At 42.6% G+C, this 18252-nt stretch overlaps 1 protein-coding gene across 1 annotated transcript in view; it reads right to left on the bottom strand.

Annotated features, from left to right (window-relative positions):
- IGF2R (insulin like growth factor 2 receptor) overlaps nucleotides 1–18252 on the bottom strand; it is a 291000-nt gene that overhangs the window by 169908 nt on the left and 102840 nt on the right. Inside the window, exons 11-13 of the mRNA XM_075339578.1 lie at nucleotides 16784–16945; nucleotides 5183–5323; nucleotides 4831–4977 (exon numbers count right to left, since the gene is read on the bottom strand). Coding sequence (XP_075195693.1) covers nucleotides 4831–4977; nucleotides 5183–5323; nucleotides 16784–16945 — 450 coding nt within the window. The remainder of the gene's footprint in view (nucleotides 1–4830; nucleotides 4978–5182; nucleotides 5324–16783; nucleotides 16946–18252) is intronic.

Consider the following 18252-nt stretch of genomic DNA (forward strand, 5'->3'; position numbering starts at 1 on the left):
GCTCCACTATTGGTAATATACCACATTCATTACATTATGCAGTATTTTCTCTACCCACAAGATATACTATACCAATCTATTGTTGTTCACAGATATATTATTACTAATGGTAACAGCAGTACAATTTTAGGTGGCGGTGTCAGTGGAAATCTAACCCGTGGTTCACGGATTTGGATCCATAACAACAATTAGGCTCCTAGCCTCAATACATCCACAAAGGTAACAGTTGTACGTATCACATACATGCATATTCCTGCCTTAATAGGACTGATATATACACCATTCCCAACATATGATTATTAACCCATTGAACTAACTATGGCTTTTCATATTAGTTATATTTGCAGATATACTACTGCCACCAGCATAAGCACCCTATCCTAACTAGCACTTTGCGGATTAGCAGCTCCTTACTGGTAATATGCCATTCTCATTATATCCCGTCATGTCACATTTTTCCATATGATGCACTATGTCCATTTATTGTCCACAGACATATCCATTGCCACAGGCAATAGCAGTACGTAGTATGTGGTATGTCAATTAATTATCCATTCCGGAAGTCACGGACCCAGAGCCTGAATAACCAATAGTCCTTTAGCCTTATTACATCCATGCAGGTATGGACTATTCTTATCCTATAGACACACCCCACTCAGATATCCACTCTTTGTCTAACATATACACTTCGTTCATATAGGACATTCTAGTCCACCCAGTCCACTGAATCACTCCACAGGACCTTTCCAAAGTCTCTACCTCCCCACAGGTATGCTCATATATACGACGCCCCTTTTCTCCCCCGCTGTATAAGCCTTCTATTTATTCTTCTCCCTTTTTCGCCACAGGACTAGATTCCATGCTGGATCATATTTATTTATGACGACTGGCGACTCACTATTTTCCCTTTAGCACGGAGCTTTGCTCGACATGGGTGAGCCACTTATCCTCCTCTTAGCTTACCTCACCGCTATTATGGTCCCTTTCCCTATTATCCTGGGCATTACCAGGTTATTATCATGAGAATTATTGTCAGTAATACGACATAATGTTTGACATATTTTATTTTGTTGTGAATTTGCCCTCTATGTTATATCTCCTCAAATGTATACTACGCTTTTCTCATTGGATTGTCACTGTTATATATTGTATATACTATGTACAACCGCTGATATCTGTTTTTCTGTTTTGTTCACATATAATAATATGACAGTCAGATTGTCCGACCTGATGAAGGCCTAGGGCCGAAACGTCCTGGCGGATTTTCTATTCATGTACAGCACGACAATACTTTCCAATAAAGAAAAAACAGATTAAACCACTTGAATTATTGTATTCTCCTTTTTTTGGGAAACAACACAGTGTGCCGGAACTCTCTTCTTTTAACCCCTTAACGACCGCGGGCCGTAAAATTACGTCCTAAATGACATAATCTTACTGCCCGCGGTCCTCCGGCGGCAGCATGCCGCGATCGGCACACATCTCAGCTGATTTTCACAGCTGAGATGTGTGCCTGCTAGGCACGAGCAGAATCGTTATCTGCTCGTGCCGATTAACCCCTTATATGGCGCTGTCAATACATGACAGCGCCATTATAAGCGCGATCGCGGTAAAGTTTTACTTACCGCCGAAACCGGAAGTCACGTGACGCGATCACGTGACTCCCGATAGTTGTCATGGTAGCACAGGGTCATGTGATGACTCCTGTACTACACATGAATTGGTTTCACTTTCGCTGTGCCCGGGGCACAGCAAAAGAGAAAGACAGCGTATCTGCTGTTTACAGCCTTCCAGCTGTGATCAGCAGATACTGCAGAGCGATCGGAATGCTGATCGCAATAGCCCCCTAGGGGGACTAGTAAAATAAAAAAAAAAAAGTAAAAAAATAAGTTTTAAAAAATTAAAAAAAACCAAAAAACCTAAAAGTTCAAATCACCCCCCATTCGCCCCATTGAAAATTAAAGGGTTAAAAAAATAAAAAATATACACACATTTGGTATCGCCGCGTTCAGAAACGCCCGATCTATCAAAATATAAAATCAATTAATCTGATCAGTAAACGGCGTAGCGGCAAAAAAATTCCAAACGCCAAAATGACGTTTTTTTGTCGCCACAACTTTTGCGCAAAATGCAATAAGAGGCGATCAAAACGTAGCATCTGCGCAAAAATGGTACCGTTAAAAACGTCAGCTCGAGACGCAAAAAATAAGCCGTCATTGAGCCTAAGATCCCGAAAAATGAGAACGCTACGGGTCACGGAATATGGCGTAAAACGTGCGCCACTTTTTTCGGACAAACTTCCGATTTTTTTTTAACCCCTTATATAAAAGTAAACCTATACATGTTTGGTGTCTACGAACTCGCACTGATCTGAGGCATCACACCCACACATCAGTTTTATCATATAGTGAACACAGTGAATAAAATATCTCAAAAACCATAGTGCTATCGCACTTTTTTTGCAATTTTTCAGCATTTGGAATTTTTTTGCCATTTTCTAGTACACAATATGGTAAAACTGATGGTTTCATTTAAAAGTACAGCTCGTTCCGCAAAAAATGAGCCCTCACATGACCATATTGACTGAAAAATAAAAAAGTTTCGTCTCTCAGAAAAAGAATGGCGAAAAAAAAAACGGAAAGCGAAAAATCGGCCGGTCGTGAAAGGGTTAAAGACTACAGCAAGACACTTCATTAAGGAAAGCAGACAGCCCCTCAAAAAATTGCACTCGCCAGACCCTGAACAACTACAGTTAGTAAGTGCTGACAGTGGATGGGCTCTCCGACAGATCTGTGTCACTGTCAGGTCCCTCGCCGTTCCGCTCATACACATCGGGTCCAGTATCCCTATGCACACACAAGCGCACGCAGGCACGCACGCAGTATCACTTTGTTCTCACACACAAGGTCGCAGTATCACTCCACGCTCGCTAAAGGCCCCGTCACACTAAGCAACATCGCTAGCAACATCGCTGCTAACGAACAACTTTTGTGACGTTGCTAGCGATGTTGCTGTGTGTGACATCCAGCAACAACCTAGCCCCTGCTGTGAGGTCGTTGGTTGTTGCTGAATGTCCTGGGCCATTTTTTAGTTGTTGCTGTCCCGCTGTGAAGCACAGATCGCTGTGTGTGACAGCGAGACAGCAACAACTAAATGTGCAGGCAGCAGGAGCCGGCTTCTGCGGAGGCTGGTAACCAATGTAAACATCGGATAACCAAGAAGCCCTGTCCTTGGTTACCCGATGTTTACCTTTGTTACCAGACTCCACCGCTCTCACTGTCGGTGCCGGCTCCTGCTCTGTGCACATGTAGCTGCAGGACACATCGGGTTAATTAACCCGATGTGTGCTGTAGCTAGGAGAGCAGGGAGCCAGCGCTAAGCAGTGTGCGCGGCTCCCTGCTCTCTGCACGTGTAGCTGCGTGCGCTGGTAACCAAGGTAAATATCGGGTTGGTTACCCGACATTTACCTTAGTTACCAAGCGCAGCATCTTCCACGCGGCGCTGGGGGCTGGTCACTGGTTGCTGGTGAGCTCACCAGCAACTCGTGTAGCGACGCTCCAGCGATCCCTGCCAGGTCAGGTTGCTGGTGGGATCGCTGGAGCGTCGCAGTGTGACATCTCACCAGCAACCTCCTAGCAACTTACCAGCGATCCCTATCGTTGTTGGGATCGCTGGTAAGTTGTTTAGTGTGACTGGACCTTAACTCTGCACAAGTGATAATGCTTCTGGCCAGCATGGGGAGCCCACGACTGTGGAACTCTACATGTCCGGAGTTTGGTAAGTGTAATTCCCTGGGGGGGTGTCTGGCTTCTTTAAGGGGTAAAATTAACAGTGTTTTCCCAAAACTAAGACCTACCACAAAAAAGCCGTTTTTTGGAGGCAAAAAATAATATAAGACTCTGCCTTATTTTCAGGGAAACATGGTAGTAGGTCATGTTACATGACACAGAACATTCTGCACACCAAGGTTAAAAGGAGAAAAGAATCATCTCCGCACAGGAACATTATTTATTTTTAACATATCCAATTGTAGAATTTATTTTTATTCCAAGATCTATTGATTAAAATTGTACTTTGTTTCTGGGACAACCCCTTTAACTTGACACTATCACACAGCCTCGGTAATCCCTTCTTTCCCCAACGATGTACTACTATGTCAAAGAGCGTGTGTATGGGGTCCACACAAGGCAGATGCTGGCCGGATAGCCAGCATCTGCCTCTAACAGCAGCAGCCAATCACTGATGTTAACCTGTAAAATGTCAATCTTTATAACTGACAAACATTTAAACTATGAGATCGTGCACATCATCCGTTCAACTCTAACATCTCTACTACTGTGATTATAACTATCCACCTCCAGCTGCGATGTGATCATGGGTGCCAATGGGTTCCCTTGAAGGCTGGGGGCCTACTGAAGACCTTCATGCCTGACATGATGGCATTTCTATGGCTGGTCTTGATCAGAGACTGATAATATATACTGCAATATCAGACTAGAAAAAAAATGTGCTTCTTCCTTTTTTCCCAGTTAAATATTAAAGATGAAGAAAAAAAAAAAAGAAATATAAGTATACTAGGTATCAGAAAGTAACTAGCTTCAGTGAGGAGATGGAATAGTCTGGCATCATAGAGGGTCATAGGATAGATTTTGACAACCAGGGACTTCACAAGTGAAAGCTCATTAAACAGTCTATATGTGATCTCATAGACTGCCTTTACGTCTGCAGATGCTACCATGCCTCTGCTACCTGCAGCTGAACGCAACGTTACAGAGGGTCTTACCCAGCATTAAGAAAACTCACTAAACCCGCTGACATCGAGTAACGTACCTGGGCTACACATGAGGGTGATCCTGGTGTGAATTTGTTTCTTTCCGGCCGCACAAGTTGACCCATCCGTGTATTCAAGGACAATGTGCCCATTAACAAATATTGGTGGAGACAGAAACTTCCCCAAGTTTTTGTTGCCATCAGGACCTGTATAAAAAAAAATACGATAAAATTAAAAAACACACATTTGTCACCCTGTCGTAGCTTTATATGATTACATTTCAAATATCTATCTATCCATCTACTGCCTATCTGGGTCTATCAATAACTAAATTGCAAATACTGCGCACTAAGCTCCATTAAGGTGACAAAAACCGTAAAGCAGACGTACTACTGACAAATGAGCCCTTACCCACTGCACAGACTGCGGCATCGTCATCACAGACACTGGCATCTCCTGTCTGCAGGACATCATGGCAGACATTAATGAAGAAGCGGCTCTTATCTGACGGGTTCAAGTTTACGGCCTCCCAGTTTTGAGCATTGCTGGATTCTGAAGAAAATTAAAGCCACTGTGTAAGAGGAATCCTATATCCTTGGTAATGGCAATTACAGAACACTGGATATTGGTCATAGCCTTATACATTATAAAACACATTCAAGAAAGGTAATGTTAAAAGGGAACCTGTCATCAGAAATTTAGCTTTAAACCTAAAAGTTTCCCCCTCTGCAGCTCGTGGGCTGCATTCTAGCAGGTTCCTGTACTTTTTGTGGCCCCTTTTAAACCAAATTAAATACTTTATAAACTTGTACCTTTTAAAAGTTTGACATGTCAGTCATTCAGTTTCACATGCTGTATATGTATAATATGATATGTTTACAATAAAAATAGATTGAACATAAACTTGTTCCTTTTGCTATGTAAATTTTGTAAATTATCCATGGGGGCGGGCTCTCTGCTGACAGTTGCTGTTCCTCCAGCACATTGACGCCGTCCCCCCACGCTCCATATCATCCATCAGGACGCCGCCCACTGCGCCCGAGGTGCCGCCCATGCCAGGATTGCTGGTGACGTGTGTCACAAGCACGAGATTATGGGCGGCGCCGTGATTGCATCGCAAGTGCCCGCCTATAATCTCGTGGACGCGCTTTCCCCCACTGCCTCCAGCGTTTTGCACAAGCGCTCGCCGGCCAAATGACCCGACGTCACCTCCTTCCCATCTTCCCCTGCAGCAGGGCAAGATGGGAAAGAGGTGACGTCGGGTCATCTGGCCAGCAAGCACTTGCGCAGAACACTGGAGGAAGAGGGGAAAGTGCAGTCACGAGGTTATGGGCGGCACTTGCTGATGACACTCACAGCGCCGCCCATAACCTCGTGCCTGCGCAAAACGTCACCAGCGGTCACACGTGCACACAGTGCACAGTACCGCTACAGTCGCACAGCGCATGCGCGGGACCACGGGCGCCCAGGGGCGGCGTCCTGAGATATGAAATTCAGCGTTGGGGGGCGGCGTAAATCTGCTGGAGGAACAGCAACGGTCACCTGAGAACCCGCCCCCATGGACAATTTACAAAATTTACATAGCAAAAGGTACAAGTGTTTAAAGTATTTAATTTGGTTTAAAAGGGGCCACAAAAAGTACAGGAACCTTGCTAGAATGCAGCCCAGGAGCTGCAGAGGGGGAAACTTTTAGGTTTAAAGCAACATTTCTGATGACAGGTTCCCTTTAAACACCAAAGTCTATGTAGTGCTCTACCACTACCACATAAATACTTAGTGCTAGGAATGTCCTTGTCCTCATGTACCAAATAGTCACATCTCACTACTTTCAATTCTCTTCTATTGAAAGATGGTGGATGAGGCTAGCCGCAACTACTTAAATCGCACACATGATCTGTAGTGATGAGCGGGAAACTACCATGCTTGGGTGCTCTGTACTAGTGATGAGTGAGCACTACCATGCTTGGGTGCTCTGTACTAGTGATGAGCGGGAACTACCATGCTCGGGTGCTCTGTACTAGTGATGAGCGGGAACTACCATGCTCGGGTGCTCTGTACTAGTGATGTGCAGGCACTACCATACTCGGGTGCTTAGTACTCATATCGAACAGTTGGATGCAAGGATGGGGGCAGGTTGAGTATAATGGAAGCCAATGGGGAATTGACATTTTTCCGGAAGATTTCCAGGAAAAATGCTTGCATTCCCCATTGACTTCCATTATACTCAGGTATTTCAGTCACACCCATCCAAGGATTAACTGCTCATTACGAACACCTGAACATGGTAGTGCCCGCTCATCACTAGTACTGAGCACCTGAGCATGGTAGTGCCCACTCATAGGAATTACATCACCACCCGCCTGAATGGGGAATACAGGAAAATAGTGACATAATGCAAGTCTTTAACAGTCACGATTTGGCAGTCTACAGACTTTTCTTGTAAGGCTGGCTGTACACGCTGCGACATCGTTAGCCGATGCTAGCGATGGCGAGCGTGATAGCAACCGCCCCTATCGTTATGCCGATATGTGAAGATCGCTGCCGTAGCGAACATTATCGCTATGGCACAGTCACACGTACTTGCCTGCTCGGCGACGTCGCTGTGACCGGCGAACCGCCTCCTTTCTAAGGGAGCGGTTCGCTCGGCGTCACAGCGACGTCACTAAGCGGCCGCCCAATCAAAGCAGAGGGGCGGAGATGAGCGGGACGAACATCCCGCCCACCTTCTTCATTCCTCATTGTTGGCGTGTGGCAGGTAAGGAGAGGTTCCTCGTTCCTGCGCCTTCACACACAGCGATGTGTACTGCCGCAGGGACGAGGATCAACTTCGCCCAAGCGACAGTAGCGATAATTGGGAGAGGACAATCATGTCAACGAGGAGCGATTTTGGACAATTTTGCAACGATCCAAAATCGCTCCTAGGAGTCACACACAACGAGATTGCTACAGCGGCCGGATGTGCGTCACAAAATCCGTGACCCCAACGAGATCGCTGTAGCAATCTCGTAGCGTGTAAAGCCCGCTTAGGCTATGCGCACACATTGCAAATTTGGGTGCAGACAATCTGCACCCAAATCTGCATATTATGGCAGAAAAAAGACTGGGGGAGGGGAAAACACGACCGTTTCTGCTGCGATTTTCAGCGTTTTTGATGCGTTTTTTCAATGGTGACAATGCATGAGAAACGCAGAAAAAATTAGCATGCTGCAGATTTTTTCTGAAACAAAATCTGCAAGGAAAAAAATTCTGATCGGGTGCACAACATTTCAGAATTCTCATAGACTTTGCTGGAATCAGGATATTCTTACAGATATCTAAAAATCTGTAAGAAAAAAAACGTAGCAAAAACCCACCATGTGCACACAGCCTTAGAGTGGACAAACGTTTTAAACAATGCAAATAGCAATAACGTGATAGTGGGAACCAGGGCTGTGGAGTCGGAGTCGTGGAGTAGGAGTCAGAGTTCATTTTCTTGGAGTCGGAATAAAATGGACCGACTCCGACTACTAAAATAAATAATAAATTGATATCGATAGGTTTGTGACAACAAAGAAGTTGTTACCAAGACACTGGCAGTAAAAGATACTAAAGCTCATCACACCAGCCAGTTTCTCCAGGCCTTAGTAGAAAAAGTTCTGCAAGATTACAAACTCAAAAAAGAACAGGTTCTTGCCATTGTAACGGACAATGCTTTAAACATGATAAGTACAATTAACCCCTTCAGCCTCCGGGCATTTTGTGTTTTCCGTTTTGTTTTATTCCGCTCTTTCTTCCGAGAGTCGTAACTTTTTTATTTTTCTGTCAATCTTGAGGCTGTTTTGAATATGAAGGCTTGTTTTTTGCGGGACGAGTTGTACTTTTAAATGAAACCATAAGTTTTACCATATAGTATACTCTAAAACGGCAAAAAAATTCCAAGTGCAGAAAAATTGCAAAAAAAGTGTGATCGCACAATAGTTTATGGGATATTTTATTCACCGTGTTCACTATATGGTAAACCTGATGTGTCATTGTGATGCCTGAGGTCAGTGCGAGTTTGTAGACACCAAACATGAATAGGTTTACTTGTATTTAAGGGGTCAAAAAAATTTCACAAGCTTGTCCAAAAAAGTGGCGCACTTTTTGCGCCATTTTCCAAAACCCATAGCGTTCTCATTTTTCGGGATCTGAGGCTTAGTGACAGCTTATTTTTTGCATCTCGAGCTGACGTTTTTAACGGTACCATTTTTGCGCAGATGCTACATTTTGATAGCCTATTTAAAACACCAAACAAGAACCAACCGGCAGAAACAGGTCACAGTATATACCAAACGCCAGACCTTGGAAAAGCATTAGGTGACAGATGGTAATGTATACATCGGCATACGTGTAGATATATGAAACACGTAGACACATATATATCTCACACCTCATATATATCACAAAAGTAGCTTTATAACACTAGTCCATATTGGGAACAATAGTAACAACAAAAGGTCAAGCAGACATGGAGTGCTTAATCATATATATAGCGTGGGTACAGTGCTACAATATTAGCCGATGTTGCAATTGTTACTGCCTTCCAAAGTCTGGCACAAATCACGTGATTAAGATTATAGTGATGCACGCCACTATGTGCTGAGGGCCAACACTTGTGTATTACATCTGCATCACTACATAGAAGAGTACAAGGGGGATGATGGCATACATCCCATAGAAATAACTGGCTCAAATGGGCCCATCACATGTAATAGGGGTAGTGGCAGACGACATATACACACTTGTATAGGCCCAGGACAGCAAATAATTTACTGCCTATAGCAGGGTGAAAAGTAGTTAAGCCAAACGGTCCCAGTTGGGCTGTGGGAAAGGGACCTCTTCCTGTCAGATCAGGAGTCGTCGATGGATCGTGTCCTCTTTTGGGCACGGTACATCGACGACATTTTCCTGATCTGGCAGGGACCCATTAATGACCTTCACCAATTTATGTTCCGCCTAAATCAAAACAATTATAATATTAAAATTACATACCAATGGTCTAAGACACAAGTCGAGTTTCTTGATGTTACCCTTATGAAGGACAATACCAACCACATCCAGACTGACTTGTACAGGAAACCCACTTCCACGAATGCACTTTTACATGCCTCTTCCGCCCATCCTAGACATATGATTAATGCTATTCCTATTGGCCAATTTTTGCGGCTTAGAAGAGTGTGTTCAACTGAAGCTGCCTTTGAAAAACAAGCGACTGATATGAAGCAACGCTTCAAAGAAAGGGGCTATGGTAATAGGGTGATCAAACGTGCTTATCATAGGGCCAAATATTCCACCCGGGCATCTACACTATATAAATGTACCGATAAATCGAACACTGATACTATACGTTTCATTACCAACTTCCATGCCCAATCGGTGCCCATGATAAAATGTTTACAAAATGCTTGGCCCATTTTGCAGGCCGACCCCATTTTGAATAAAATCCTCCCCTCCCGTCCCAAAGTTACCTTTCGGCGGGCAAAGAACCTATACGACATTCTGATCCATAGCCACCATCAAGGCGATTCTCAGCAAACCCTCATAAAAACTGCTAGAACCACTCCTAGACAGGGATGTGCACCATGTGGCAGGTGTGTCGCATGTCCTAATATTCATACTAGTGTTACATTCACAGATTCATCTGGACGCAAGGAATATCGTATAAAAAAAAGTCTATAACATGCAGCACAAAAGCTGTGATTTACTATGCCATGTGTCCTTGTTCCAAGATTTATATTGGACTGACCACCCGCCAACTTAAGACACGTGTTCGCGAACATGTATTGGGTATTATAGCAGCATCTGGACAAACAGATATATCTTCTTTGAAGACATTACCCAAACATTTTCGTGAATATCATAATTGTGATGCCTCCCTGCTTAGAGTCAAAGGCATCGACTCTATTGATATCTCGATCAGGGGTGGGCCGGTTGGCACAAATGGAAACCCGATGGATTTGGACACTTTCAACCCCTACACCCATCGGGTTTGAATGAGAATATTAGTTTTTCTCCATTTTTATAGTTTAAGGCCCCTCTCTCTGTGTATATTGTCCTTTATGTGGTCTCCTCATACTTTTTATACACACTGTTTGCTCTTGTTTTTAATTTTCACCTTCTTCTATGCTGTTTCTTGTAGGCTCGTTGATTAATGTCATGAACGTATATCTTGGATCTTGCGATTTGGACATATGTATTTTGGATTTCAGAAGATTGGGACTCTAAGGACCTTGCACTTCCTCCCTTTCCCCACCCCCATCCCCCCCTTCCCCCCCCCTTTCCCCCCCCCCCCCATGCATATCCACACGCATGTGGAATTGGATTTGTGCTTTTTATATGCATATCTATATATATTGGAAGCAACTTTATTTATATGTATTCTATGTGCGTGTAATGTAATATGTCAATTTTCCATATGGTCCCCGATTATAACCATATGGTCTCTTGTTTATTTGTGACTATTACATTATTGTTGATATATGATCATGCCCCCGTTATTATAGCTCGGATACCTTCATGGTTCTGAGTGTTTTTCTTCAATCAGTATATTTGCTGTCTAGCGCTATAATTAACAACTTTGAGATCCAAACTGTGATCTATTATATATGTGTGTCCTACATGTTATATGTTAATGCATATTATGATTTCTGTGTGAACTCCCTATTGATATGCACTACGATCACTTTTTACATGTTTTACAACCGATCCCCATGCGGACCACTTGCACGCATGCGTGCCGTCCTTGTGCGCGGCGTCCTCCGGATTGCTGTGTCTGAGGGGGCGGGTGTCGTCGGATCACATGGTGTGATCTGACGTCACCGGCCCTTGATGCGGCGTTCGGCTGGCGTCGCGTACTGCTATGGCAACGCATGCGTCACGAAAGTGGTGCCGGATCTTGATTGGTACACGCTCACTTTATCAGAGCCGTCAGACAGCATAGCTCCACCCCCCCTGACGAAGGCGGTTGCCGAAACGGCCGTCGGGTAGGCGGACCTTCCGGCTTGGTCACTCCGTATCCTGTCACACACGTGGTAAGCCTTGGTGCCGCTCCGTGCATATATCAGTATCAGCCACCGCCATCTCTGCGTAAGCTTATCCTTGGCTTAATTACCTTCCATCCTGCTATAGGCAGTAAATTATTTGCCATCCTGGGCCTATACAGGTGTGTATATATCGTTTACCACTACCCTTACTACATGTGACGGACTCATTTGGGCCAGTCAGTTCCATGGGATGTATGCCATCATCCCCCTTGTACTCTTTATGTGGTGATAAAGATATATACACAAATGTTGGCCCTCAGCACATAGTGGCGTGCATCACTATAATCTTAATCACGTGATCCGTGTACACACGTAGTAGGTTCTGTTGCCGCTCCGTGCACATATTAGTATCAGCCACCGCCATCTCTGGGTAAGCTTATCGTTTGGCTTAACTACTTTTCACCCTGCTATAGGCAGTAAATTATTTGCTGTCCTGGGCCTATACAAGTGTGTATATGTCGTCTGCCACTACCCCTATTACATGTGATGGGCCCATTTGAGCCAGTTATTTCTATGGGATGTATGCCATCATCCCCCTTGTACTCTTCTATGTAGTGATGCAGATGTAATACACAAGTGTTGGCCCTCAGCACATAGTGGCGTGCATCACTATAATCTTAATCACGTGATTTGTGCCAGACTTTGGAAGGCAGTAACAATTGCAACATCGGCTAATATTGTAGCACTGTACCCACGCTATATATATGATTAAGCACTCCATGTCTGCTTGACCTTTTGTTGTTACTATTGTTCCCAATATGGACTAGTGTTATAAAGCTACTTTTGTGATATATATGAGGTGTGAGATATATATGTGTCTACGTGTTTCATATATCTACACGTATGCCAATGTATACATTACCATCTGTCACCTAATGCTTTTCCAAGGTCTGGCGTTTGGTATATACTGTGACCTGTTTCTGCCGGTTGGTTCTTGTTTGGTGTTTTAAATATTTTATCTGTGTGTCCACTCAGCACTGGTCAATAAAGAATTCTTTTTCACCTTATGGACGGTTGGTCGTGTCTTTTCTCTTCTTCTCTACGTATTATTATACGATTTGTCCAGTATGGATATGTAGTCAATGGTTGCACTATATAAGGGATCTTTACTCTTATTATCAGTTATACTGTGACAAAAATGCAACTCTTTTTCCTGTGTGTCCTTTTCATTTTGATAGCCTGTTATTGCATTTTGCGGAAAAATTTGCGGCGACCAAAAAACGTAATTTTGGCGTTTGGAATTTTTTTGCCACTACGCCGTTTACTGATTAGATTAATTTATTTTATATTTTGATAGATCGGGCATTTATGAACGCAGCGATACCAAATATGTGTATATTTTTAATTTTTTTTAACCCTTTAATTTTCAATAGGGTGAAAGGGGGCTGATTTGAACTTTTAGGTTTTTTAAATTTTTTAAAACTTTTTTTTTTTTAAATTTTACTAGTCCCCCTAGGGGGCTATAGTGATCAGCAATCCGATCGCTCTGCCCTATCTGCAGATCACAGCTACAGAGCTGAGAACTGCAGATTTGGTGCTTTACTTTCAATGCCGGCTGTATTCCGGCATTGAGAGGAAGTGACTCATGTTAGGTATAGGCATCATCACATGACCCTGTGCTACCATGGCAACCACTGAAAGTTACGTGATCATGTCACGTGACTTCCAATGGGGGCTGGGTAAGTCACTGTCATGGCGGCGCGCATATACATCTCTTTGCCAGATTTTGGCAGCGAGATTTAAGGGGTTAATGGCCGTGGGTGGAAGCGATTCCACCCGCGACTAGCAGGCACACATGTCAGCTGTTGAAAACAGCCGATATGTGCGCGGATCGCTGCGACCTGCCCACGGCAAGGGGCGGGGATTAACCTCACGATCCATGACGTACCCAGTAATGTACATCTCAATTCCCTTTCAATTAAAAGTAATTTATGCCTTCAATATGCCCCAAACCAGCTCTCTGGGAAGTTTTAAAATCACTACTACTAGATACGGCTAAAAGACTTACACAGTGCCTTCCATGGGTTGTTAAGGGGTTAAACTGATGAATTAGAGTAATGAATAACAGCTAGAAGAAAATTTAGGATTCAGTATGTTTGAGATGGAAGTCCACAGTGCTGTTCATGTAACTGATATTACAACAGAAGAACAGCAAAATGATACTTTAGGATTAGATGATCTTGAAACGGAACATATTTTCTGTCGCTATTAGTAAAATGCAGACTAAAATAGCTTCTGTATCATGTCAACCTAAAAAAGGTGTCTCATAGTTAACTCATTCTTAAAGGGAATCAGTCTGAAGATTTTTGTTACAGCAGAATAATGTATTTATAGAGACCCCAATTCCAGCAATGTGTAACTTACTTGGCTGTTTGCTATAGTTGTTATAAAATCATTGTGAACAGGGGGAGATTACCACTAGTAAACCTGCTGTCAGACAGTTTTGATCAGAGCTGCACAGCTCTTATCTACAGAAATGCAGCATTCTTGTTAGAGCCGTTGCTCTGTCAGCTGTAACACGAACTACGCCATGATAGCGGCAGGAGGTGATCACATGACCCGTTAATACCATGGCAACCATAGGCTCCCTGTGATAGCATTACGGGGCCTCCAATGGCGGCGGGGAAAGGCGATTTCCCAGCCGCAGCAATTTAAATTTCACGGTCACATTTTGACAGCCGATCTAAAGGGTTAATAGGCACGGGTGGATCACGGATCCACCCGCGCTCATAAGCCACACGACTGCTGTTTAAATCTGCAGACATGTGCGGGGATCACCACCGGCTCACCGCAGTAGCCAGCGGGGATTACCCAGAGATGATTTAGGACGTACCGGTACGTCCTCGGTCATGAAGGAGTTAATTCTGCAGATCAGTATTTTTGAAACAATACCAAATTTATACACTTTCCAAACTTTTTTTTTTTTTTCTTTAAATATGTTATATTTTATACCTTCATTAATGGTAAGCACATGAAAGCGTATAACTCGGACAAATGCAATGCGAGAAAAAAACGGTTCGCTATCCCATGATATTTAATGAGGCAGTGCAGATCTGAAAATTTCTCAGTTGTATTCAGCCTGAGGAAAAAAATTGCAGCAATGTGCAAATACAAGTGTAAATCAGACGAGACTCCCCAATGCAAGTCTATGGGTGCAAAAAAAAAAAAAAAATGCCACGGGGACCATCATAGTGGCTTCTGTTTTTTATGGATACATTACCATTCCATTGCATTGCATAGGACACTGTAAATAGTACTGTAAATGACTGTTAATGAATAATTGCTGCAAACAAAAAAAAAATGGATTGCATATGGACAACACATGAATAAAAAGTGAGAAAAAATTGTCCTGATTTTCTAGAAGAAAATTGAACCAATTTTTTATACATCAATGTGTGTGTGCACAGTGCGTTTTTGATACATTTATTTATGCAGATTTGGTGCAGATTTTGGCACAAATTCTATCTTTATGCGAGCTCTGCCAGCAAAGGCAAGGAGAATCCTGTAGTGCTGTGCTCATGTTGCTAATTTTTTCCTTGCAGATTTGGTGCAGAAAATAATCTGTTAGTTCTTGGTGCATTTTTTCCTGCATTTTTTTAGCACTTTCACCCATTGACTTCATTAAGAAAAACCAATGGCACAAAAATACACGCGTTTTTTGGTGAGTTTTTCGACCAGAAGCTGCAGATTTGATGCAGAAAACTTGTACACCAAATCTTAACCAAATACCCTTAATTTGGTTTGTTTTTCCACTGATTGGCTCTGTTTTTTTCTTGTTGTTTTTGCAGGTAAGTTGAAATTATACTATTTGAACTACATACAACTATCTGATTGTTTTGTTTGTTTTTTTAGGGGGGTGTACCTTATGGGATAAACAATCTTAAGTTTCAAAATGTCAAACGCTTACATTTTTTTAATTTATTTTTACTTTTGAAAAGGAGGAGGAGAGATAGTCAAATTTAAAGTTTTATAGGCTTTTTTATTTTAGAATTTTTCTTACTAAATATTAGTCTACCTAAGTGACGTGAACCTGCACACACTTGATCACTTATCCGATATACAATAATAATAATAGTAATATTGCAGTACACTGTAAATTTACTTATCCAATATATAAAGCTGAGTGTGTGTATGTATGTATGTATGTATGTATGTATGTATGTATGTATGTCCACTAAAGGAATTTGCATCGTCACATTTACAAATCACAAAATTTTGCACAGACATTTCAATATGTATTGAGGGGAAAATTTAACCCCGCGCTTTAGTTACTCTCCAAAAAACCTAATTACATTAAAGTCAATGGAGCTGGGAGCTACAGGTCTACAGGTCATTAATAGAACCTGTAGTTGGTTGCTATAGGCAACGAAGTACATTCTTAGTATAAGAAGCTTATGTGTGAGGTAATATGATTTCTGTGGAGAGACTGACACAGACAGAGGCACAGACAGACGGGGAAAGAGGCACAGACAGACGGGGAAAGAGGCACAAAGACGGGGAAAGAGGCAGACAGAGATAGAGAGACAGAGAGATTGGGAGAAAGGGAGAGAGACAGAGAGATAGTTACTATCCCGGGCAACGCGGGGTACTACAGCTAGTCTTCTAAAAAGTCGAACATGTTCTAACATGGCAGACATGGTGGGCCACCGGGTGATGACTATTCCAACAGCACCCTGCGATCACACCCCAAGACGACTGGTTATCGACTATTGGGGCATACACCCCCTCACTCCCGTTGTAAAACTACGATACTTAATGCAACTGTCTATGATTGACAGAAGACACCAAAGGGTTAAGAATCATGTCTTTTTCTTTTCAGCCCAAAATACAAGCATTTAAGAAAAAAAAATGCCTCTGATGATGTCAATATTCTTTAAAGGACACTTGGATCAGACAATCTTTTATTCTAGGAGATTTCAGTAATGCTCCAAGACAGATTCAATTCTCTTACCTGAAGTGCGTATCAAATTAAACAAGTTGTATTGCTTCTTTTTGGATTGCACATAGCACATGTCCTCCTTTTTTTTCACACACGCATATTTGGTTTGCCAAGAAAAGAAATAAGTACAGTCCGCTTCACTCTCGAATTCAGGAACTCCCTTTCCATCGTTCACTTGAATAAATACAAAATATATTTAGATGGTTACTAGTAGCATATTATCCCACCATTCATTCTATCAGATAAGGAAGGAGTCATGGGAAAAAGACTTTACTCAGACCCTTCCCGCATATGTACGACAGCTATGCAAACTATAATTCATCACATGAAAAAAAAACAATGCATAAACAGAATAAAAAGAAGAAAGCAATGAATCACAGTACAGATAGGATATTTATAAGCAATAGAAGGGGACACAAATAACTTGTTATACAGTATTGTCAACACATCACAGTCGTCCACCCCCTATCACATCATAACAACCATACAGATCTATTTTCCAGCCAAATACTCAATATTACAGAATCCATATTAAAAAGTGGACATGAGCAACAGCTTTAACAAATAGAAAAGACATAAATATGCATTTGAACAAATAGACAATAACTGGCCTAAGTGAAATCAGTAGAAAAAAAATCAACGCAAACATATGTAAGCCACAGCGCAAAAGGGAAAAAGACATGTAGCAAATATACCCAATACAAATACAAGGCTGACAGGGAGATTCTAGGGTAGATGTCCCATATGTATCGCTGCCCTCAGAGGGTGAGGAAGACATCAGGGGTAGCAGTACACATTGGGCATGAACCTTGAGTTTGGTTACATCAGTCATTATTCCTCTACGCGTTTTGGCGGTCACAGCATGCTGCAATATCAGAGATGCACAGAAAAAAAAAATCTAATATTCTGGCAATGCTGAACATCAAACAATTTTTCTAATAAAGAGGTTTGCAAGTCTGTGGAGCTGGACTCTCTCATCTATACTATTTCAGTAATGTGTGTAGTGAGCCAGTTAGGATAGAGGAAGTCCTGAATGGAGGAAGTCCTGATAGACCCTACCGTGAGGACAGAGATTACGAGCCTCAAGCATGTCCACTCTCCAAATAACAGACAAAGCTAGCAAGGACTGGTGTAAAAATGCCAAAACATGAAAATAAAGTGTAACATTTCAAGCCACAAATCTGGTAAAGACCGCTTGATGCGTTAGGGATGATGAAGTTACATTTACCGGTATCTGTCATATCTAAACCGGAGTTCTCGTGGGATTACACACAAGCAGATGTGTAACACGTGGTGTTGCTGTAGTAATGCACAGTCCGTTAGCCTGCAGACAACCTCTTATGAGTGTTCTACTGCAGGGCATGAGGCCTGAAGCACACAAACTTGAAATTGCAGTGGTGATGGTTCCTCTAACCTTCAATTTACCACTACTAATGTGGAAAAAGAAATCTAGAAAAAAAATTCTACGAAAAAACAATGAG

Source organism: Anomaloglossus baeobatrachus, chromosome 3 (assembly GCF_048569485.1).
Source record: "Anomaloglossus baeobatrachus isolate aAnoBae1 chromosome 3, aAnoBae1.hap1, whole genome shotgun sequence".
Classification (NCBI taxonomy): Eukaryota; Metazoa; Chordata; class Amphibia; order Anura; family Aromobatidae; genus Anomaloglossus; species Anomaloglossus baeobatrachus.